This window comes from Centropristis striata, chromosome 19, assembly GCF_030273125.1.
Source record: "Centropristis striata isolate RG_2023a ecotype Rhode Island chromosome 19, C.striata_1.0, whole genome shotgun sequence".
NCBI lineage: Eukaryota > Metazoa > Chordata > Actinopteri > Perciformes > Serranidae > Centropristis > Centropristis striata.
The window spans coordinates 27,293,379-27,319,234 of NC_081535.1; the positions used below are offsets into that span (position 1 = coordinate 27,293,379).

Sequence of the window (25,856 nt, forward strand, 5' to 3'; positions counted from 1 at the left end):
AAGCGTGTCCTGCTCTAGAGGTTGGAAAGAGAGGATGGAGTCTTCTACGTCTTCTTATCATCACTAGCTGTTAAATGGTAAATGGTAAATGGACCTGCACTTAAATAGCGCTTTTCTAGTTGCTTTGCGACCACTCAAAGCGCTTTACACTACAGACTGCACTCATTCACCCTTTCACACACACATTCATACTGGTGGCAGGGGCTACCCTAAACGGTGCCACCTGCCACCATTGGGAATTCATTCATCGATGAACGCAGCATCGAGAGCAATTTGGGGTTCAGTATCTTGCTCAAGGATACTTCGACATGTAGGCTGCCATGGTCAGGGATCAAACCACCAACCCTTCAATTGGTGGGCAACCACTCTACCAACTGAGCCACAGCCGCCCTGTTCCATACTTTAGAAGCTAATGAAAGCTCACAGATAATCAATGAGACCTTCCGTCTTGTTGCTACAATACTACATTACAATGGTTCTGCTCAAACCTGCTGGAAACCTGGGTTTGTTAAATAGTACCAAGGTTTAGATGATATTGATCAGATCCGGTTCAAGAGCCATTGCTAATTTGGTGGAAAAGTGCTAATAGAGGGTTTTTTGATGTGCATTTGTCTGTCTTTCCAAACCAGTTTGGGGTTCAGGGCCTTGCTTCAGGGCTTCAGGAGGTAGAGACAGGTTGTCCAGTTACATCGTATGGGTTGGAAGTTCAGTCTAAGTGTCCTTGAGCAAAGCACTAAAATGGTTCAACCTCACTGGCTGGGCCCACTTCTCTATAACTCCAACCAGTCTTCATTAATAAATGTAGATATCTGTGAGTGTGTGAGTGTGAGTGTGAGTGTGAGTGTGTGTGTGTGTGTGTGTGTGTGTGAGAGAGAGTGTGAATCTTTGATGGACAGTCCTCTATAGAAAAGTCCCACAGTAATGTTCTCTCCGTGTCTCTCTGAAACTTTGTTGTTAATTACTTCATCAGTTTATTATTTATAAAAGCACTTAATGAGCTGTCAGACAGCCAACTGGCTCAACACCAACTCTTTACCTCGGCCGTGTGTGTGTTTCTTGTCGTCTCTCTTCCCCTTGTCTACCTTCCTGTTGTCTCCCGCAACAAAGAAGATGCTTTCTTTCTTTTTCTCTTGCTTTCTTGCTTGCTTTCTTTCTAATTGCTCTCAGTATATAGATAAAGCAGCGGGGTTATGGTTTAAATTCCCATTTAGGCATCTACCCTGACTTTGTGTCCTTGAGCAGGACACTAAATCCCCAACAGCTGCAGGTGGTTGACCTTTGACTTTTAAGGAAAGTGGCAAGAGTACACATCCCTCCTTTGGGAATCAGCTGAGTCCCATAAAAAGGCCACATGCACGACACAAACACGCATGTTTCTGTGTGTCCTCATCTGTTTTGGGCCAAACAAGAACAGACATGTTGGGAAAAGAGATGGGATCAGATTTTGAATTCTCTCAGTGGCGATCCAGACTTTGTTAGCATAAGTTGATAAGACACTCTGTGTGATACTTCAGTATCTACCAGGCCAAAGAAGCACCAGGTGGCAAACATCCTGTTAATTTGCACTATTTTTCTCTTACCTTTTCATGCTACAAGATTATATTTATCAATTCAATTCAATGCAATTCAATTTTAAGTCTAATATATTTTGTTAAATTTGTTAAAAAAGTTTCGAATTATGTAAAATGTAAGAATTAGATATTATGGTTTTAATGATTTATCTTTGAAGCTGTTTCTGAGCAACATGTAAATGACCTTTAGCACAGTCTTGAGTGTATTTGTACAATATAGTTTGTTGTTTTTCATGTTTTTTTTCATCATCTTGGTGTTCATTTGCTTTTGTCCTGTGGAGACAGGTGCTTTTGTTCTGAAGGGGTGATTCCTTTTGTACGCTATTAGACAGGTGCTTTTATCTTTTAAAGGAAAGTGCCAGACGAACAGGGGCATGTGTGTTTTCTTCTGTGATTGAGTATTTTAATAGTGTATTTTTGTAGTTTTTACCAAATTTGCCGTGTATGTAAGCAAGCAAGATGTGAACAAATGCTAATATTTTGTGTTTTTTCTCCTCATGGTGCGTTCTAAAAGTTGTCTTGTTGTCATTTTTGATGAAGCTACAGTTTTTAAGGTTGTTTCAAACATCAGTTCAAGAGCAGGCCATCATTCAGCCGGGGACTCTGTTCAACACCAGATTGTGAAGGAACTAAAAAGTAATACAGACCTGTTTTTTTTTTGCGTCTGTTTGTTCATAACCAGGCCTCATGTGTGTGTCTTTTTATTTCCGTGTGTTTTCTGCGTCTTCCTCATTCGGCCTGTCAGAACTCTGTGTTGGTCGAGGCGGTTCTCTCACTAACGATCGCTGGCAGTCGGCAGCATGTGGCAGTAATTAAATCAAAGGAAATTGGTGAAGGGGGGGGGTGTGCCTGTGTGGTGACTTTGCCAGAAGAAAAAAAAGTCCTGGTGGTTGAAAGGAAAATGGGAGGCTAATAAAATGAGTGTGGAAGAGACTCGTAAAGAGCCGTCACCTGTGGAGAAATGTTTTTGTTCTCCAGCCTGAAAACCTGCGCGCACACACACAAATACACACACTCGTGACGGTTCTCATGTGTGCCGACAGACGCGCACAAACCGCCTTGTTCACTTGCACAGATGGGGAAAGCATGCACACACACACATAGAAGTAAGACTGCATAAACACATGTGCTCACATATTTAAACTAGATTTGGAAGAAAGACAGCTTTTTTATATTTTATATTGTTTTTTAATTATTATGGTTTTGAAATGTATATTTTAACACTTTTTGTAAACAAGGAAGTCAAGCTACTTCATGTGGGTTCTTTGTGGTTGTTTTTTTGCTCTTCAAATGCTTACATGCAACCTCGATTCCAAAACATTGGAAAGTGTGTGTGCTTGTGTTTTCGTCCCTCCTACATAGTGAGGACCAGGGTTTTTAACAGAGTGAGGACATTTTGAAAACTGAGGACTTTTTGGTTGGTCCTGCCTTCTTCCAAGGCCCTTTTTAAGGGTTAAGACTTGTTTTTCATTTTAAGGATAGATTTAGGTTTAGGTTAGGGTAAGGGACAGAATCCACAATAGCTGAAACATTTAGAAATTGTCACTTTTTATAAACATATTTGTACCTTGTAACATGAATAAAAGCTGTAAGCTGTTTATTGCATATTTGGCTTTGTTTTCAAATTGTGCCTTACAGTATTAACACTTTATTTGGATTTATATATTATTGTTTGTAGATTAAAACAAATAAAAAAAACATTTACAAAAAGTAAATTTCATGTTGATAATTTTATGAAAGATATAACGATAGTGAAAATGATATGAAAATATTTGTTCGTCATGAGATTAATGGTGATGAGAATGCATCTTGTGCACGTGTGTGTATGTGTGTTGTTATGGAGCCCTCAGTGCTCTGAAAAGCCGCAGTGTGATTCGTTATTTCCTTCCTCTGATGGGTATTTCTCCTCTCAGACACACACACACTCACACACTCACTCACTCCGTCAGTCCCAGACCTCTGGCTATTTCCTGTGTCAGGGGGGACATTATAAAGCCACATTATGTTCACTATGAGCCTCCATATTCCCCCATCACTGAAATCATCCAGTGTGTGTGGTGAGTGTGTGCTGTGTGTGCGTGTGTGTGATGAGAAGAGCCTTCTCAATTTCCTGGGAAAGGAGAAGTGAAAGGCTGTGATATAACACACACACACACACGCACACACACACATGCACACACACACACACACACACACACACACACACACACTGGATTAGCGTGATGCATTTCAGAGACGCAGATCAGCAGTCTGGATGGAACATTTGAAGCAGAAACAAACAAAACACACAGATGAGCTGCAGTATTGATCTTTGATCAGGAAATTATTAATTTCGAGAGCCCTCCCTGTGTCTGTGGGAGAAATATGGGAAAGTTTTGTCTTTGTTCTTTTAGTTTTTTGTCACGTTGTCCTCCTTTGTCTCCATGACCATTGCCACCAATGGTTCTTATATTCATTTCTTCAGCAGAAAGATGATAACTCTATATCTTATTTGTTCAAATATTTGTGACATATAATGCCTTTTCTTGACAGCTGATGTCAGGTAAATTATGTGTTCAGTGGCTCATGTGATGTGGTTTATGTACCCTAACTGAAACCAAACCGTTGAGGTGACGGATCTGAAACCACTTAGGAATCATTTTTGTTGCACTGACTAATTTCTATTTTATCTTAAGGTGTGCAGACATTGTTTTAACTCTCCTGCATCAAACCAATTTCGATTTCAGACATTTTCTCCACATTCTGGAATGTCTCGTCAGTTTTCTATTCCATCTTCTTTCCGTTCTTGATTTTTTTTTCTCTATAAAAGTCTGGCTTTTCACACCACTTCTAGAACACTTTATTGACTCCAAAATGGAGCTTGTCATATCAAAGAATGTGTTGTTGCTTTTGGGATTTGTTCTGCGTTGAGTTGAGTTCATAATTGATTCCAAACAGTCTGTCACTGTAAAAAATATCCTGCTGCTGGTTCCGAAAGCCCTCCAGTCAGCTCCAGAAATGGAATTCAGATTGTTCCGCCCTCTTTAAAACGTTATTGTCATTTATTTAGCCTTTGCATCCATTTCTCTTCTTCTGTGTTGTGCTGAATAAAAACTTTCCCACCCTTTTGGTAAAGCAGAGCACAGTATGTTGACTGTAGTGAATTCAGTTTAAGTGTTTGGTTAGGCAATAAATCCACTTGGTTAGGTTTAGGAAAACACCATGGTTTGGGTTAAAATAAGTACATTTGATATATTACTTGAGTTTTATTGTCACTTGAGACCAGAATTAATGTCCCATTGGAAACTTAAAGTTCTAGGTCACCAACACTTGGTCCAGTAGTTCAGTGATTTGTAGTTAAGAGACTAGTGTTAAGTGTTATTTTTCCTCACCCACCCACCCAAAGTTTGTACTTGGAATGGATGGATGAGTGATGGATGGACGGATGGACGGATGGATGGATGGATGGATGGATGGATGGACGGATGAATGGATGAATGGATGGATGGATGGACGGACAGATGGACGGACAGATGAGTGGATGGAAGGTTGGATGGATGGACGGACGGACGGATGGATGGATGGATGGATGGATGGATGGATGGATGGATGGATGGATGGATGGACGGATGAATGGATGGATGGATGGATGGATGGATGACGGATGGACGGACAGAAGGACAGATGAATGGATGGAAGGTTGGATGGATGGATGGATGGATGGATGAATGGATGGATGGATGGATGGATGGTTGGATGGATGGATGGATGGATGGATGCATGGAAGTTTTTTTCAGTTATTAATTTTCTGCATAAATCATATTTTTTTATTTTGACTTACTGATACATTTGGTTGAAAACACACACACACACACACGCACAGACACACACACACACACACACACACACACACACAGTAATACTCACTCACGTTTCTGTTAGTATACTTACACACTAAAGCCCATATATAGGCAGTCACACTCACACAGTCTTGGAGTTAATTCAGTGTAATTAGTGGTCAATTAAAGCGCTGTGACTTCACTGGCTGTCTGACTCTTTGATGCTGTGGCTCCTGGCGAGACCAGGCGCCATCTTGAATTCATTTACAGGCCGCAGTGTAAACACGCCACACAACTGGACTGTCTGCTTCTTCTTGTCCTTTTCTGCTTCTTTTCTTTACTGTGTTGTTACTGATTTGTTTATTTTTCTTTAATTTGCTATTTCACTTCTTTTCTTGTGCACATGTGGCTTCTTGATCTCCTCACTTTCTTTTTTTTCTCTCTTTCATTGGTGCTTTTAACTTTTGAGCTTTTTTTCTTTTTCACCTGTTTTTCTTTTTTTCCTTTTGTTGTCTTAAATGCTATTAATTTCCTTTCAGTTCTGGTTATGATTAATTTATATTGCCTTACTTTCTTTCCATCTGTCTGGCTTTCTTTCTTTCTGTTCTGTTCCGGAAGCTTTTCTTTTAAATAAAAAAACAGAAAGTGGCAGATTTTCTGCAGAACTTACATTTTTCAGCTGTTTTTGCTTATTTCTTTTTGCTTTTTACTGGTTCTTTACTTAACTGGTTCTCTACTTCAGTCTCTGAACTGATGCATGATATACGTTTCAATATCTTTTTTATTGCATCATATTGTACCGACTTTGTATTAATTTTCCTGAAGACTTTCTAACATAGACAATTAATTGCCTCTTAATCTGTATTCCATCTTTTCCCATTCTGTTGTGTCCTTTGTAATTCCGAACTGTTACTAGCTCTATAAAATGAGTCATTTAAAGGTCTGAAGCTCATGTAAAAACACTCTGTGTCTGACCATATTTTCCTGGAAACCATCATTTCTGGAGCTGAGTCAAAACATTAGCATCCTCGCTGATGGTTGTGATGTTGAGCTGAAGCTGATGCAGCAGTTTGACTCACTGAGGGTCACAGACTGAGGTCAGCTGCTCCATTAGAATGTCAGAAATCAAAGAAAACGGGGAAATACAACAACGGTCTTGTTGAAGCAGTAGAGTCTGAAGAGAAGAAGGGCTGCTAACTGGGTTACTGCTGATGGAGAAAAGCAGTAAATAATAGATAAACAGTCTGCTGCCTGACAGAGGAGAGGAGAGGAGAGGAGGATAGTAGAGAAGAAAGGAGAGAATTAGAGAGGAGAGTAGAAGAATAAACAATAGGAGAATGGAAAGAGTAAGAGAGGATGAAACAGGAGAGGAAAGGAGGAGAGGAGGAAACAAAAGACGAAGAGATAAAGCAAAAGAGGAGGAAACAGAAGAGCAGAGGAGAGGAGGAAATTAGGAGAGAGGAGAGAGCAAGAGAGGAGGAAACAGGAAAGGAAAGGAAAGGAAAGGAAAGGAAAGGAAAGGAAAGGAAAGGAGGAGAGGAGAGGGGAGGAGGAAACGAGGAGAAAGGAAGGAGCAAAAAAGGAGGAAACAGTAGAGGTGAGGAGAGGAAATGAGGAGAGGAGGAAAGAAGAAGAAAGGACAGAACAAGAAAGGAGGAAGCAGGAGAGAAGAAGAGAGGAGAGGATAGGAGAGGAAAGGAGGAGAGGAGAGGAGGAAACGAGGAGAAAGGAAGGAACAAGAGAGGGGGAAACAGTAGAGGTGAGGAGAGGAAAGGAGGAGATGAGGAAAGAAGAAGAAAGGACAGAACAAGAAAGGAGGAAGCAGGAGAGGAAAGGAAAGGAAAGGAGGAGAGGAGGAAACAGGAGGAGAAGAGTAGGTAAGGGGTGAGGAGAGGTGAGAAGAATAAGTAGAGGAAGAGAGCAAGAAACAGGAGAGAAGGAGAGGAAACGAAAGGAGATGAGGAAACAAGAAGAAAGGAGAGAACAAAAGAGGAGGAAACAGAAGAGAAGAGTAGGTAAGAGGTGAGGAGAGGAAATAAAAGGAAAAAGGAGATTAGACAGTGGATAGATGAATGAAATATACATTAAAATTAATAGAAAATGAATTTGCTCCTCAACACGGAAACCATCATGAGTGTGTGTGTGTGTGTGTGTGTGTGTGTGTGTGTGTGAATAGTTTTCTGCAGGAAAAAAGCGATTCATTACTCCTTCACACACACACACACACACACACACACACACACACAATCACTTGGGCCAATTTCTACTTTTCCTTTTCTCACTTACACACTCCTCATTCTACGGTCACACACACACACACACACACACACACACACACTTTTTAAAGCCAAATAATTCACAGCCGCTCACATGTGTCACACACCTCTCTCTCTCTTTGTCCGGCCCCCCAGTGTTTTCTGTCTGAGTAACTCGACCCCCCTTCAGTCACAGGTGCACAACGCTAACACACACACATACACACACACACATGCTGAGTCCACTTGTCTTCACATAGGGGGCTCTAATCAAGCCACAGGAAGCCTGAGCCTCCACAGGGAGCATGTGTGTGTGTGTATGTGTGTGTGTGCGTTCCGTTACAAGTGAGTTGAAGAATGTGTTTCGGTCCATGAAACTCACTGTGAGTGTGTGAAGGCTCTGGATGTTTTCAATTACACACAAGTATTTTTGCAAGTGTGTGTGTGTTTTTCTGTGTTTCTGTGATCACTTTCTGTCACTGTTTTTCTCCTACTGCTGTCTGTGTCTCTCTTTTCCCTGTTTTTAATTATTTTAATAATTATTTTTACTTCTTGGCAGAGGTCTTGTTCAAAATACACACTAACACTTCCTCTTTTTTCTTTTGTTAGTGTGTATCCTTCAGTGTGATATTTTTTTATTTCAAAATCTCTTTTGCAATTTTTTTATTTTATTTTTTTTACCAGTTTGCTTTACATCTGGGTTTTTTTCAGTTTTTCTTAGTTCAGTTTCAGTTTCACATATTATTTTACTTATTTTTCCATGTAATTATTTTACTGTTTTATTTTTCCTTCTGACTCTCTTTGTAGTCTAAATTTTTCTTTCTTTTTTTCCTCCTTTTCTGAAAATATATCTTTATCCTGACTATTTTCCCTCTTTTTTAATATCTCTTTTTTTAATTTTTCTTTTCTGAGTTTGTAATGTTTTTTCGGCCCTCTGCTTCTTTCTTTCCATACTCTTTTTATCCGTCTGTCTCCCTCTCTCTGTACTGCATCATATGGACTCAATTAGGCAACCATGCTCAAAACTGTGTGTGTGTGTGTGTGTGTGTGTGTGTGTGTGTGTGTGTACATCTGGTTCACATTAGTGCAATTGCAGGTTGGTAGAATAAAGGGCTCGGCTCGGAGGTGGTGGGTGGGATTTCCTTCCGCTTTCTCACACACACACACACACACACACACACACACACACACACATACACGCATACACACGCACTGGCAATTTTTCCCTCCATGTGTTTTGAATCAGGAACATAATTAACCTTCAGAGGATTCCGAGGCCGCGGCTCAGATCTCCACTATAAAAATACATCTAAAAAACAGAAACCCCCAAAAATATGTTTGATCCGTCTGCGGCGCGTTTGATTCGCTTTCCCACATCTGCCTCCGGACGGGCTCGGAGCATGGCGGCGTGAACGGTAAATGCAGATGAAAAGTGCGTCTACAGGTGGAGAGAGGTGGGGAATGAGATGCAGGTATATAGACACAGCTGACTGGTCGTATAGCATCAGGATTTATACTGTCACAGAGAAAAACAGAAAACATTTGGAGAAGCTTCAACCAAAAGATGATGAATTATTAATTAATTATTATAATTGTTTGTATGGTGCTGTATGCTAAGTATATGCTTTTCTGTTGTTGCGCTTCCTGTAGTGTTGAAGGTGAATAAAGACGAAAGTGAAAGCAGCATGTTAGAAATGAGAGAGGCAGAGGACAGAGAGGAGGGAGAGAGGGAAACACAGAGAGAAAAAATTGGACAGGCACAGGTGCAGCCGACTGTGTGTGTGTGTGTGTGTGTGTGTGTGTGTGTGTGTGTGTGTGTGTGCGTGTGTGTATTTGTGTGGGAGTGTGTGTCTGTCAAGAGGTTTCGTGACTGCTCCTTTGAGTGTTCGCATTCCAGCACATCTGCTTTGGATGAAGCGTGGTAAACTCTGTGTGTGTGTGTGTGTGTGTGTGTGTGTGTCTGTGTGTGTGTGTTTGAGTGTGTGTGTGTGTGTGTGTGTGTGTGTGTGTGTGTGTGTGTGTGTGTCTGTGTGTCTGTGAGAGGGAGAGAGAGAGAGGGAGAGTTAGCGGGAGGCAGAGAGAGAAGAGAAAACAAAACAGGAACAAGTTCTTTATTGAGAAAAATACTGTTTTTTTTCTTGTTCTGTCTGTCTGTGGAGTTTATTATTGATAAAAAAAATTTAAAGGGAAGCTTTTCAGAACATTATACATCACACTTACATTCCTTCAACTTGACTGAAATCATTCTGACAAGAGATTTGAACTCAACTTTTTCCATGACGATAATAAGATGTGAGTTTTTATGATTGAAAGTATATCATCTGCATAGAACTTCACTTTGACTTGTTGAAAGTGGTTCTGGTGCCAGAATGAATGGTGGAAGGGTGGAACAAGCCCAAAACTTTCACCCAGGAGACATGACTTTGTGTCCCACGTGAAACCAGAAGTCAACAATGTTATTTTTTAAACGTTTAACGTCTTCATGATATTATAACAAAAAAAAAACTAATAATATATACAAATGAAAATATATTTTTTAGGCTATTGTTGACTGCAGAATGTGTGTGTAAAAGTTTAATGAGGTCAAGAGTATAGAGGAAGAAGAGGAGGAAGAGCAGGAGCTTCCCTTCTTTCTCATCCTCCCCTTCCTCTTCCTGTCAGAGCAGAGAAGCTGAGGAGGCTGAACAGATGCCCCCAACATTTGGAGACAATAACAGAGAGAAGAAGCATCAAACACTAAACAAAGACAAAAAGCCCTCTTCTTCTTCTTCTTCTTCTTCTTCTTCTTCTTCTTCTTCTTCTTCTTCTTCTTCTTCTTTTCTTCTTTTCTTTCCTCCCTTTCCATTTTTCTCTCTTTTGTTTCCGTTTACTGTCTTTTTATCCCTATCCAACTTTTACCACTTCACTTTATTCATCTATTGTTTTTTTCCATTCTCTCTCCCCTTCAGGCACCAGAAGCATTTCCATCACTGTCAACAAGTTAGAACTGAAACTATGCAGAGAAGTTTGTTTCTTTCCTCTTTTCTTTTCTTTTTCTAGTGTTTCACTGACTTGAAAACATTATTCCTCCACAGTTATAATACAGCATTTTTCCTTTTTTTTCTTGTTGTTACCTCCACTGAGGAGATTATGTTTGACATTCACTTTGTTGCTTAGTGTGTTTGTCTGTCTACTGGCTGGAATTTTTACTTATTTGGTTGAAGTATGTAGCATGGCTAACGTAAGAAGCCATTATATTTTGCAGTGGATCTAAATCAAATGATTTTGTACTTTTGTACACCATGGCCTTGGTGGCGTCTGCACTCTCCAAGTGTCCTTCTAGTTTATTCATTTAATTTGTTTGGAATTGTTTCTATTATTCTTTCTGTTTGGTAAATGTTGTGTTAATTTAACCATTCAGAATTTATGCTTTCTGAATTTTCATGACTTAAGTGACTAAATAAGCAGATGAAGTAGAGGTAGTAGAGCCTAGGGTTGGGCGATATATCAATATAAAATATATATATTGATATATTTTTAAATGTGATATGGAATAATAATAATAATAATAATAATAATAACTTTATTTGCATTATAATGCATTATATTGCATATTGGATGCATATAAACACATTTTCCAATATCAATATATCACCAATGTATCTCTGATAGGTAGTGATGGGCCAATGAAGCCTCATGAACCATTTTCTTTATCTTATGAGCCCACAGATGGCGCCCTTGATTTAAAGAAAAAGGCTCAAGCTAGGGTAATTGAATGTACTTTCAACTCTTTGTTGAACAGAGAGCGCCATCTAGTGGGCTCAGAAAATATAGAAAATGGTTCATGAAGCTTCATTGGCACATCACTAGTGATATTGGCCGATATTGGCCAATAACATCAACCAAGTCATTTATCGGACTGGCGTAAGGCAAGGCAATAAGGATAGAAATTTGTAATAGAACTTTTCTCTTAAGTCTCTGAGTCAAGTTTGAAGACAATATTTTTCAACCTTTTTCCCATCAAAATTATTTTCTATTGAAGATAAATATAGTGTTAGGCACAGACTTCAAAAGAAAACATTTACAGGTGTAGAAACCTGATTTTGTGGGAGCTTGCAGTACAACATGCGTACATCTACTAACTTTCTTTCTCTAATTGAAGTTGAGCTGCTGTTTCTGTTGTGTTTGTACCTGTGTGTCAGGTCAGAGAGTGGCACAGCTGCTTGCTCTGAATAAATTGTGTGTGTGTGTGTGTGTGTGTTTAGTTAGCTCCATGAGGAATCACTTTTCAGTGGAATGTGCCTTTATATTCTCGTCTCGTTGCCGGGGGCGACGCGGAGCGACGCTTTGATGCAATCTGTGATGTTTCTTTCAATCCGTTAAACATCATGACACAGCAGGAGGTTTCTACTGGATTCTATCAGGGTTTCTACTGTGGTGCACATGATGCTTTTACACCACAGGCTCTACTGCTTTCCATCAGAGTCTAATTGTAATTGTTGTGGAAAACAACAGGTTCAACTGGTTTGTATTCTAGGCAGTGATTTGGTTCTACTGGTTTCTATCAGGTTTCTATTTTAAAACAAAAGCTGGTTTGACTTGTTATGATAAAGGACTGCTTCTAATTGTTTCCCTTATAGTATTTGTTCGTGAGTTTGGTGCTGAGAACCAGGTTAACTGGGTTCTGATTTTACTGTGACACAATAACTTATTTTGTGTCTATTATCGCAGAGAGAACTGCTTTACTGGTTTTAAATGTGTTTCTATTGCTGTGCAGACAAGTGATCAACAGGAACCAGTAGAAGCACTGATCGGGAACAAAGAGGCGTCACAGTTGCAAATTTAAACTGAAAATTTATCAAAATGAGCTTTCACTTGTCGGAATCAAAAGCAGGATCGGCAAAATCAGAAATTTGAACATGTTGCCTTAGTGTGGTGCATTCCAAAAAACGCTCCAGTCATCTCACTTGACACCAAGTAGCCTGAAGGAAGTTTAAATGACAGTTGGCAGGGCATGAAAGCAAAGATCTGTTGATCTTTACAAATCAAGACCTGATTAACGACAAAAAAAAACAGTTTCAGTGCTGAAAAACAACTCTTTTAATTCAAAAATGTAATTGAATCCTGACCTTGGAATCTAAAGTCTAATTAAATCATGGACCAGGTTTTGGTTCCAGTATGGTAGAAAACTGATCCCACTTGTTTCTATGAGGTTTCTGTCATTGGTCAGTGTCTCTGTTGTCATACAGAGACCTGGTTTCTGTTGTTTTACTGTAGTATAGATCGTAGTTTACAGACCTGGTTCAATGCTTCATAATTATAAATTGATGTCTCCTTTGGGTTCCATTGGGTTTCTATCTCTACATAGAGAACTGGTGCTAAACAGCTCCTACTACAGAACAAGCTGATTTCTGTTGTGCTTTATATTGTAATTTATGTTCTGGTACAGACCAGGATTTCATAAAACTAGTTCCACTGGTTTGACGGTTTTATTATTGTCTGACAGCTTTGGCCAGAAACATTATTTTGTCGGGAATACTTTGAGCGAATCTCTCCAATTTGGCACACTTTTTTAGATTTTGGAGGTAAAGGTCACAGGCCATAACTCAAGAATCCACATACTTATTATGACAAACATTTACAACAAGCATCCATTATTTAACATGATAACGAACAGAAGGAGAACCATTTTGTCGGATACTGAATTGGTCACACTAAGCTTGAAATTGTGCTGATTGTACAACTACATGCATTTGAGCATGAAATCTTAAAAGTGCAGTGTAAAAATGCACAAAACTACTTCTTGCAATTAATGTTGGTCTGCTGTTCTTGCACTGAGAAAAAAACCAACAGTAAGTGGTTATTTTTTATTTGCTTCAAAGCTATTTATACTGTTATACATGCATTTGAGCATGAAATATGTTAAGTGACTGCACTGTAAACATATTTAAAATTGCAGTTTCATCATATCTGGTTAAATGCACGGTCCTATATGTGGCCCTGTGGTAGTGTCCATGAAAAATTGTGGCCCCCTCCAGCATTTGTGTTGCCCATCCCTGGTATAGATCTTCTGTGCTGGCAGGTTGATGATGTGTGTGAAGCATACATGTCCAGATCCCAACTTTACACAACTGTTCAGATTGGTTTCTATTATGACTTTATTGTGAAACAGAGATGTGGTTTGGCTGGTCAAACTTTATATCAGGAATTGGTTTTCCACAACTGGTTTGATTATTCAGTGATCCTGTAACTTCCAACCCACTCTACAATGATTTTTTTCACAAAGTAACTATTTGACATAAGCAAGTTATCAGGTTCACAGACATGTTATGGAAAATAGCTTCATATGAAGGTTATTGATCGGCCATCGCTGGTTTCTGTTGTGGTTCTCATTATTTTTATCTGCTTTGTGGTTTTCCAGTTGTCAGTGAAATGACAACACTGTCAAGGGTGCCTCTGATTGGCTCGCGGTCCGCCTGCTAACTGTGGGAATACTGCTGTGTGTGTGTGTGTGCGTGTGTGTGTGTGTGTGTGTGTTACAGACTGCAGGAAGTGAGGTTGTTATTGTGTCTCTCTACATTCCTCAGACTTGAACACACTCTGCACCTGTTCCTGTCTGTCTGTAGCACACACACACACACACACACACACACACACACACACACAAACATGCACACACACACTTACATAAATATACTCACACAGAGACACAGACACACACAAATCTCCGTCTTTCGTCACCAGTCGAACAACAATTTCAATGGGAAAATATGTCTGCACGACATGAGACATAAATCTAAATATTTTCAGCAGGAACAACACAAGCATGTGTGTGTGTGTGTGTGTGTATGTGTGTGTGTGAATTTTCTTGTACAGGCTTTGGGTCAATAAATGTGGTTTTATCATCAGAGCACAAACTCAGTTCTCAGAGGGGAAGAGGAGGAGGCGGAGGAGGAAGTTTGAGGGGATTTTAGCTGCGCTCTAATGACATCTACAGGCACTGTTTATGTGTGTGTGTGTGTGTGTGTGTGTGTGTGTGTGTGAGTATGTGAGTGTGTGTGAGACTGAAGAAACTGGATCCCTACAACTCCTGCATGGTGCATTGTGGGAAGGTATCAGCATCTCTCAGCTGATTAGTTCCTCTTAGCACCTTACATTAGTGTATTTAGATTTGTGCGTGTGTGTGTGTGCATGCGTTCGTGCGTGCGGGCCGGTGGGTGGTTCCTGACCTCAGTCTTGCATTCCCACAGTTCCCAGTGTTCCTTGCGCCTCAGATGTCCTGATTGTTTTGGTTTTTTGTCGCTGTGTCAGTGTCTCTCCGCAAGCAGTGGTTTTTCAGGAAGTAAACACAGCCGACACAAGACTATGCTCTGGAACACAACTTTAGTATCTGAACAGTTACTGTGTGCAACAACATTTCAGTCAGTCACTAGTGCCTCATAGACAGACGTATCTCTAACCTATCATTCTACTACAGGGAACTAAAAGTTCTGACTTGTTTTTATGTCTTTAACCCCATTTTATAGAGAATTTGTGGATTTTTCGGGGGAAGATAGCAGGTCAGCAATAGATGCAATGCAAGTGCTATACACTGGCAGAAAGCTGGAAACCTGAAGATTAATTTGAGATGCTCCCAGCACTGTGTGTCAAAGGTTTAGAACATTATATGAGTGGACTCTTAGGGTTAATACAATATTTTCAACACATTTTGTGCTAAATGTTTCCCTTTTCTTTCTGAGGATCAATAAATATGGTCAAACATTTCTCCAGAATACCATATTTTGGTGTACAAGCTGTTTGGTCCGCTTGAAATGACCTCAGGTGCATTTTGTTGGAAAGTCAGTTTGGTTTTTGCTGATGTGAATGCTCAAACGAACTCTGGCGCAGACCAAACAGGGGTCTTGGTTGAGAACACAGTCTGAACCAAAGGAAGGAATTGAACCACATCACAGTGCATTCTGGGATGAATTTGGCAGAAATGTGAGAATCATCACCAGAGACAGTAGCAGGCTTGAAAAATTTGTTTTGAAGAGACATGGTCTAATGATAAAGTAAAAGCCCTTATCCAAATAATCAGATGATCGCATAACAAATTATTTAGTGACAGACAGTGGCGAACTGATTAAATGACACAGCAAATCAACACTGCATAAAAGTGTAAAAACACCACCAATAATACATTAAAGTCTGCAACTTCCTTTGAAAAAGTGTCAGCTCTTTTCCTCACATATTCTGTCCAATAGACGAAGACATTTGTTTTCCATGCTTGGTGGGATTTTGTGGGGCAAACTAGTGATGTACCAGTGAAGCCTCATGAACCATTTCCTTTATTTTCTGAGCCCACTAGATGGCGCTCTCTGTTCAACAAAGAGCTGAAAATACACTCAATTACCATTGCTTCAGCCTTTTTCTTTGAACCAACAGCACAATCTAGTGGGCTCAGAAAATGATGACAATGGTTCATGAAGCTTCATTGGCACATCACTATGCAACAATGTTGCAGCTTCACCGCTTAATCACACCAGTCCCCCAGACTTTATATGTGAAAGCAGCCGAAGACTTTGGGTACCCGTAGTACCCTGTCGTACAAAAAACGAATCATCAATCATCCCTTCAGTCGTCAGTATATAATCCTCCTGTGACCCAGGCTAAAACTCCACATTGTGCTGCTAATTACATCTGTACTTTGTCCACAAACTGAATGTTCCTGTAAAACCCCTCACAATGCATGATTCACCAATCACAGCTGAGTGCGGTCACAATTGAAACTAGAGGTCGACCGATATTTGTGTTTTTTACTTGTATCGGCATCAGCCGATACGTGCGTGCGTTTGCCCATCAATTAGCCTATTTCACATTTCACATCTGCCATTCTCTGGTGAGCTGCTGCTGATACCGGAAAAAAGAAAAACACATCAAATATGTGGATCATCTGAGGCGCCACCACCTCGAGGCCTAGAACAACATACACATTGTTTGCTATCCAACTGTTAGTATGTTTTGTTTGTTTTGTTAAAAATGTTCCTTTTTTTTGTTTAAATTGAGACTTGTGGAACATTTGTATTCATTGTGTCATTTTTATCATGTAAATGGAGGGAGTAAAGGCAATATCGACTTCAAGAATCGGCCCAAAAAAATCAGCAGCACATATCAGGGATCAGTTAAGACTGATGTCAAAATAATCGGTATCGGCATCGGCCTTAAAAAACCTGTATCGGGCGTCCCGGTGGCACACCTGGTAGAGCACATACCATAGAGGCTTTGTCCTCGAGAGCGGACGGCCCGGGTTTGAATCCGACTCGGAGCCCTTTCCCGCATGTCTTCCCCTCTGTCTTCCCATTTCACCCTCTATCCACTGTCAATAAAGCCTTAAAAATGGCAAAAAAAATATATCTTAAAAAAAAAAAAACCTGTATCGGTTGACCACTAATTGAAACACCCAACACCTGAACACACCCTGCTGGGTTAGTGGGTGTAATCAGGAGTAAAGAAGTAGCTTTCAGGTGGAGTACTGAGGTTTGCAACAGTACACATGATATAGTGCAGGGCTGATGTTTAAGGACATGGAGTGGAGGTGAAGGGAGACATTCATCCCATATTATGTTTCCTTCTGGATGTAGCCTTCTCTTGAACCACGGGTGGAATCCCAATAGGCTACTTCCTTTTTATCACACGTGAAAATTGGTTCTATTTAATCCCTTGTTCCTGTGTGTGTTGCAAAGTTCACAAGCCTGACTAAAGGAAAGACTTCTGAGGAAGACTCCTTTTGCTCCACGCACTGTCACACCTGTCAACATCTGGATATCTGCTGCACAACAAAGGGTTAACTGGCAGTTTGAAAGACTTTCAGATTCCTTCCTAGATTCTCTGTATGATCACTTTGTGTCCAGGAGATGTTTTTTTACTTGAAGAACACAGGACAGTTTTCCCCTCAGAAGTACTAACAAGCTCTTAGTGAAGTGAAAAAAAGTCAGGAGGCTTTTGTTGTTGTTTGACAGAAACAGTTTTAGGCTGTTTTCTGTTTTTAATAATTTCTCTCAGGGAGTGTGGGAAGTGACATGATGTTTTTTATAATGCCCCCAAGTGATTTTTTTCCTCTACATCTTTTTCTTTTATTTCTTCTGTCTGTGTTTTATCATTGGATTTTCTTTTTACCACATCTGTGTTCCATCCATATGCAAATACTCCAAAGTTAACAAAGCAGCCCATGTCTTTTTTTCAGGGATCTTGCTAGATTAGGTGTAGCTGTGGAGCGGCTCTTTCATTTTGATGTGAATCAGTGGGGGAGACAGAGAGAGAGGAGAGCGCTTTCAACAGCTGTTCCAGGGTTTGCGTCATGCGGCGCAAGCTAGCGTCATGGCTGAGTGTTCGCACGCTATGCACACACACACGCACACACACAGAGGCATGCTGTGGGGACCCCCAGTCGAAGGCATGACCAAACACAGGCATTGTGTTCTCATGCAGCCGCTGTGTTGCTGAGGAACAACGTCACCTGTTTTGAGTGATGACAGGCTGCTGGTTCGGCCTGCAGTCTCACGTTTTACTGCATGTTTGCTCCGCTGAGAGTCAGAATCACTGCTCCGTTACTCTTTTAGTCGTCAAACCAGTCTGAGGAGGAGGCCCGATAGAAAACAAGCATGTAGTTAGTTTACACTGCAAAAAACATGAAGCTTACCAAGTATTTTCTTCTTATATCTAGCAATAGTATCTTAATATTGTTATATATATTATTGTATAACAATATTATGTTTTGAGTATAATTTACCTACTGACCATATCTTTATGTGCTTATTTATTTATTCATATTAATATTATGTGCCTATTTTACTTATTATTTAACTTTAACTATTGGAAATTGTGAGTTTTTAACCTACATTTTTTTAAAAATGTAATTTCTTCTTCTTGTTTTATTTTGTTGTTGTCAGTAAATTGTATTTGATATGTTTTATTTCTGTTGTACAGCACCTTGTAACTTGTTTTTGAAAGGTGCTATATAAATAAAGTTAATATTATTATTATGATCATTATTATTATTATTATTATTAATAATAATAATAAAATATTGGCTCCAACTGAGAGTTTTAGTTGAATGTAGGTTGAACATTATTTCAAAAGCATTTTCTACCACCAAAACGTGTTCAATTCAAGTATTTCTGGCTTATTTTAATTTCACTACAGTTGGGCTATTCAAGCCACAATTGCTGAAGTATAATTGGATTTATTTCAAGACATTATTGGTTTTTCCAGTGCCTAGATATATTTTCTTATTTAAAGAATTCTTACAAAGAAAATTTTACTTATTGCACTGGCAGATCATTTTACTTGTTTCGAGCATGTATTTGCTTAGTTGTAGTTATTTATTTCTTATTTTTTGTCAGTTGGTTTTTGCAGTATATGGGCAGTGTAGATGAAATTGGAGCGGTTACTGTTGCCATAAAAGAAATGTTTTAGATTGATAGAGCATAAACTAATTTTAACCCCAGATTCTTTTTTTAAAATGTAATATTCACAGTGTCACATCAATGTCATGATTTTAACATTTTTAGACATTTTAAATAAAAAATGTTATTTAAATAAAAATGTGAATATTACATTTTTCACCTTTTTACAAAGTTTTTTACAGAATATATCATTTAAAAAGTTTTAAGTGAATTTTAAAAATATTTTACATATGGGTTAGTTTTTACAAAATAAAATGAAACACGTACGACAGAAGTACCTTGAACTAATTTATGAAATAAACGTAAAAAGTAATTAAAAAAAGGTATTTAATTATTTTGTTTCTTTCTTACAAAAATTAAAAAACATAAATAACTGCAGAACGTGCCGGTGTATTGTTCACAGTGTGGTTCAGATTTAAATGCAGTTTGAACATGTGTGAACACAGACCAATGACAGCTCAGTGTGTGTGTGTGTGTGTGTGTGTGTGTGTGTGTGCAGTCAGGAGGAGGAAGGGTCTAGATGTGTGTCAATCATCTGTTACTACTGGGCGTGACTCGTGTCTGGAGCTCATTCCCGCTGAGCCTCAGTTTGTTTTTGTCTGTGAGCTTTTGATGAGAACGTGTTTTATTTTGATCAGATTTCTGAATGACGTGGTGTGTTTCTGTGCTTGTGTTGCAGGTGTACGCTCCATCTGCCAGTACAGCAGACTACAACAGGGACTCACCGGGTTATCCCTCCTCCAAACCTCCCAGCGCTGGCTTCCCAAGCTCATTCTTCATGCCAGGTACTCATACACACACACACACACACAGATCTGTCCTTCATTAGAACTCCCTGCAGTGTGTTTCTGTGCCCATTGTGGATACTGGATCCCAAACGATGTCAAAGATTTTCTTATACCAAAAGATCTGAGTTTTGTTAGTTATTCTAACAGCTACCCCCAGAAGATATTCATCTTTAGCTGGATAAAGCCAACAAGCCATTGCTTCCAAACTTTGAGACTGATTTGATCGCTGCTGAGAACCCTGCTTACATAGGAGCGAGGCAATTACTTTCAGTGGAGTGTGTGGCCATAAAACATGTGTCTAATAGCGTTCATTGACAGTGGGTGGAAGTCAGAAGAGTGCAAAGTAAACTTTATGCATCTCTAAACTGCAGAAGAAGCGTATCTGTACTGTCATAGCTGTACAATCGTACCTGTACAAGAGAAACACATACTGGCTTTGTGTTTGGTTAACAAGCTGCACTGTGGGTCATTAACCCTTTATCGGGCAAAGAACTATATTTGGTAACTTCAGGTAATATTTTGAGAAAAAAGTTGCAAATTTACTAGATTAAAGTGGCAAATTTACGAGAAAAAAATGTGCAGATTTAAGAGATTTAAAGTGGCAAATCTGCACGAAAAAAGTCTCAGATTTACGGGAAAAAGGTGGGAAAAGGCAACTTTTTTCTCCCGGATTCACCACTTTAAATCTCATAAATCTACGTGTTTTTTTCTCGTAGATTTGCCACTTTAATCTCGTAAACTTTTTCTCAAAATATTATTTTTGTATGTTTTTTTTTTACACATTCTGGCAGTATGTAATATCCTCCAATATTCTCTAGGGTTGAAATTTGGAATTTGCAAGTATTTCAAAGAGTGCCCTATTAAGGGTTAAGGCAGCGCAGAAAATCATCGGCGGGAACACTGCAGTTCATCCAGAGAGGGAAGAGGGCAGCCCCAGAAGACCTGAGAGTCCTCCAGGGTTCATAGGATAAAAGTAATAATCAGATAAATAGGCTAAAGAGATTTATAAACCAGTAAAATAATCTTAAAATCGATTGGACATTCATACTGATTCCGCAACTGCGTAATAATAATAGCCATCATCAGACTCTGAATTGACATTGCAATCAGGCATTGCAGAACGAAGTGGGAGGAGAAGGTAGTGGCTTGCAACGATCACACTGACCCGGCCTCGAACAGTCTTGCCAATGTAACGCCTCTGTTACTATCTCTGAAGACGCTACAGAGCCAGATTACTTGAGTGATTGATAATAAATTGTAAATTGACAGATTGAAGGCAGACCGCACAGAATGGTTAATATCACAGCTGGAAACGGCAGTCTGAAAACAAAACACCATTGGTCAAAGTGAGTGATGACGAGTTGAGCTTCTTCATTGGCCACGAGTCTTTGAAAATAAATATGCACAACAAGCAGCTGATTACATCTTTGACTCCATTATTGCAGATCAAACAGCTGATCAACTTCCAGAAGGTGGTTTTTGATGCTTCAACCACTGTTTTAAAACACAATTTGCAACATGAATGAGAGCGTGGAAGTTTAGTTTCACTTTCAGTTTCTGATGGAGCTATTTATATTAGTACAGCGCTGAGGAGACGTGGTGTTTCGAGCAGAGAAATAAAACAGGTAAGCTGTCCGGTGGTAACATACAGTGGAGATTTCAGTTCGTCAATGAATACATGCTACAGCTCCTCAAACCAGCATATGAGGCTGTGGGCTTGTTCAGAACTGTCATGGGCTGTGATCTAGGTCTGGTTTGTTTAACAAAGTCATTATTAATTACACAGAAACACTTTAGATGAGTAATCCAGAACAGCAAATTGTTGAAAACAGCATGATTATACTGTTGAATTCATTACATTAATGCAGTCTTCAATCATTTGACTCAAACATGCCTCAACATGTCATGTGATGTGCTTCTTCAGTGCACAACAAACAAATGCTACTGGGAGCACTACATATGAGCATTTAATATCCAGGAATACACACTGTGGCTGTCACCGTAGCAGTTTGGCCACAATTAAGACTACTTCCAACAATCACCAACTCTGGTTTGGTCGAAATAAACCCCAATGTATGACAGATGTTGCCCAAAAAAATCAACAGACGATGTAGTTAGTCATTTGCTGATAGCTTGTATATTCGTCCAATTGTCCAACCCTAGTGCAGCATTCGAATGTTGATTTAGAATTGACATGTCAACTTTATGAATGAAGCTTTTAATCATTTAACTAGTCCAGGGGTAGGCAACCTGTGGCTCCAGAGCCACAATCGGCTCTTCAGGCTGAGGCTGTGACAAAAAAGTATACAAAATGAATTACATTTTCACATTTTTACATTTTCATTTACAATTATCATTGGTTTAGACCCAAAGCAAGTTGTATTATTCATTAGTAAAAATATGTGGCTTTTATATGGCACTGAAAATTTTTTGCCAACTTCAAGTCTAGTTTTGAGTTTCTCTAGCTAGGCTAGCTGTTGAATTCAAATCTCCTGAAACATGTCTTTGGTGTCCAGCCTCTCATTTGTATTTGGGTCCTTGCTGGATTCTGACAAAATCAAATGAATAAATTCTCATTATGATTTATTGGTAATGTTGTTTGTCAGATTTTTAGATTGTAGGCTAGTTTATCTTCATAGTTAGGCTCATAATAAGGTTTGTGGCTCCATTACGATATTGTTTCTCTTTTTTTGGCCAACAATGGCTCTTTTGTTAGTAAAGGTTACCGACCCCTGAACTAGTCAGTACAGCCCTAGGTCGATGTCAAATCAATCAAATCAAATCAAATCAAATAAAAATTACTTTATTTATCCCCGAGGGTAAATTCAGTGAGTCTGGTAGAATCTCTGTTAGAATGAGACAGCCTGATGGCTGTAGGAGAGAAGGACCTTTTGTATCTCTCCATCCTGCAACAGAGAGAGAGGAGCCGTCCACTGCTGTTTTTTTGGTCCATAAAGGTTTTGTGTAGCGGATGATCTGGGTATTTCAGGATGGCCTCCAACATGTTGACAGTGCTTGTCTCCACCACCTCCTCCAGTGTGTCCAACCTGGCTCCAACCACAGAACCAGCTCTTTAGACCAGTCTGTCTGTTGAAGTATCCTTGAGCAAGATACTGAACCTCAAATTGCTCCCGATGCTGCGTTCATCGGTGTGTGAATGAATTCCCAATGGTGGCAGGTGGGACCGTTTAGGGTATTCCCTGCCACCAGTATGAATGTGTGTGTGAATGGGTGAATGGGTGAATGAGTGCAGTCTGTAGTGTAAAGCGCTTTGAGTGGTCGCAAAGCGACTAGAAAAGCGCTATATAAGTGCAGGTCCATTTACCATTTACCATCCTATTATATGACTTTAATGGACATCTACCAGCCCATCAAAAAAGGGATTTCTGTGGACATAAATTACATAAATTTGACTGCTTGAGAGTGCTGGAAAGTCTGTTGACTACAAACAATTTAAGTACTCAGTATTTGTCCCCAGACAATCTCAGTCTCTTTTTCCTTCTCAGCCCGTCTTTCATGTAAATGCACATGCTCTCAAAATAACTTTATAAAAGTATAAATGATCCGAGAAATCAGGTTTGTCCAGCACAAATCTGTGTTAAGCGGGTTAACCTGAAGAAGGAAACCAGGTGTCCTATTTACATGGTTGTTTTCTGAAATCAGGTTACTGCATGAAGTGGGTCAGATTACTAAACTGCATGAAGACACATTGAGTGAGTCACAGGAAGGTTTGACAGCAGGAAAAAGTATGTTTTTACTTTGTGGTCTGCACAGAGACTAATCTCAAACCAGCATCCAGCACATCTCATGTTCCTCTGTCTCCCTCCCTCTGTGTCTCTATCAGATGGTCACCACAGCGGCGATCCCTGGAGCAGCAGCAGTAGCAGTATGAGCCAGCAGGGTTACCACGGCAGCATGCTGGGGGGCGGGAACTCCTCCCACGGCCCCTCCCAGAGCTCCTCCTACTGCGGGATTCACCCTCACGACAGATTGGTAAGAAGACCTGTCAATTACAGTGTGTACTAGCATGAGGCAAGGTTTTAATAGTTTGGGATTTTTCATTAGTTTTAATTTTAATTCCGTTTTGAATTTTTGTTTTCAAAAAAAAAGAAATGAAAAACAAACTTAAAGCATATTTTAGTACAACAGAATGCTGAAAAAAAAAAACGTTTTGATTACCAAAATGTTACAATTCAGTTTCATGAAAGGGCCCAATTTTGAAGATGAAAACACGGAAAGCCCTTAAAAGTAATTTCATGGCCATTTAAATGTACAGTGTGCTTAATATGAATTGCTAAGCCTAAGTGGGACCATAAACATCATGCTGTACTCAAGAAGATTTGAAACTAAAGATTGAAACCATAAACACATTGGGAAAATGTTTATTGAGTTAATAAATAAAGTGAGAAGTAGATTCATTGTCTCATAGGCTTCTATACAATTAGACTTTTTCACTCACTGCTGGCCAAAGAATGGAGATTTAAGGCACTTCTGCTTTGGCTTCACTTTTCAGACCCAGATATTGCTGCTTGAGACTATTATACAACTTTGTAATTTCCCAATTAACTGAACTTGTGCAAATAAGTTACTGAAAATAGAGCAAGACTAAAATATCGGCCTATTGGCCAATCATAGATATAAAAACTTGTTTTGCAGAGCATATCATGTAGAAAATGCTGTTTTAGGTGATTTAGAAATTATGTTGTATGCTGCATAGATCAGAATCGCCTTTATTGTCATTGCACAGAGTAACAAGTACTAGGACAACAAAATTAGCCACCAACCCGTCCAAACATATACATAACATACATACAATATGACAGTGCTGATATGATAATATGAGAGTGCTTGACAAATAAATTGCAAATAGATGGAGTTGACAATTAAGTATATTCTACAGTATGTAGACCTACAATGTATAAAAATATATAATAATGATTGTTTATAAAATAACTCTTCTAAGTACATTTGCATTGTCGTATTGGTGCAAAATCTACATAGAAAAGATCTAGATTCATTCCAGCTTGGAAATCCCTTTTATTGGTTGCCATATCAGTAATGGAGGAATGTTTCCCCTCTAAAATCTGTATTGCATCAGTCGCAAAGATCCCATATCAGTTGGGCCCAAATTGAAAGTCATTGAATATTAAATAAAAGTCTTTACAAGCAACACAAGTCTGCTACATCCATTACATGACAAATGATACATTTACAAGTTGTACACAAATGCGAGGCTGTAAATCTGTCAAAGGTCATTAAGTGGTAATCCTTCAAACTAAAAAGAGCTCTGTGTAATTCTCCAATAAAGAGGCCTCATGTTCATCCCCACTGTCTTTTATTTTCATTCCCTTCTTATGTAAGCTGTTTTGCAGTTGTTTGTTCTTCCCTTGTTAAAGTTCCATTTTGTTCTTTTGCCCGTTTCTGTGCAGAGCTACCCGTCGCACTCGTCTGCAGATATCAGCTCCAGCCTTCCTCCTATGTCCAGCTTCCACCGAGGGGGAGGGGGAGGGAGCGGGGGTGGGGGCAATCACTACAGCACCACCTCTTGCACCGCTTCCACCAACGGCACAGAAAGCATCATGGGTAAGACACCTGCATCCATTTGTCTCTTGCGAAAATGTATATCAAGAAACACTGATGCTGCTTTTTCAAATTGAGTTGAACTATAACCAGTGGTGGAAGAAGTATTCAGGTCCTTTACTTAAGTAAAAGTACTAATACCACACTGTGAAATTACTCCACTACAAGTAAAAGTCCTGCATTCAAAACTTACTGAAGTAAAAGTAAAAAAGCATCAGCATCAAGATGTACTTAAATCACAAAAGTAAAAGTACTCATTTTGCAGAATGGCATCACTCTGAATGTTTATATACCCCAAAAATATTATTAGATGACAATTATTAATGCATTTATGTAAGCAGTGTTTTCATTTCCTCAAGGTAGTGCTCATTTTATTTACTTGATATACTGTTATCAGGTTAAATTTATAAAAAAATGTCTA

The 25,856-nt window shown here is 39.3% G+C and overlaps 1 protein-coding gene across 1 annotated transcript in view; it reads left to right on the forward strand.

Annotated features, from left to right (window-relative positions):
* LOC131992316 (transcription factor 4-like) overlaps positions 1–25,856 on the forward strand; it is a 316,278-nt gene that overhangs the window by 236,484 nt on the left and 53,938 nt on the right. The window contains exons 10-12 of the mRNA XM_059357855.1: positions 19,747–19,852; positions 23,700–23,848; positions 25,285–25,438. Of these exons, the coding sequence (XP_059213838.1) occupies positions 19,747–19,852; positions 23,700–23,848; positions 25,285–25,438 (409 nt within the window). The remainder of the gene's footprint in view (positions 1–19,746; positions 19,853–23,699; positions 23,849–25,284; positions 25,439–25,856) is intronic.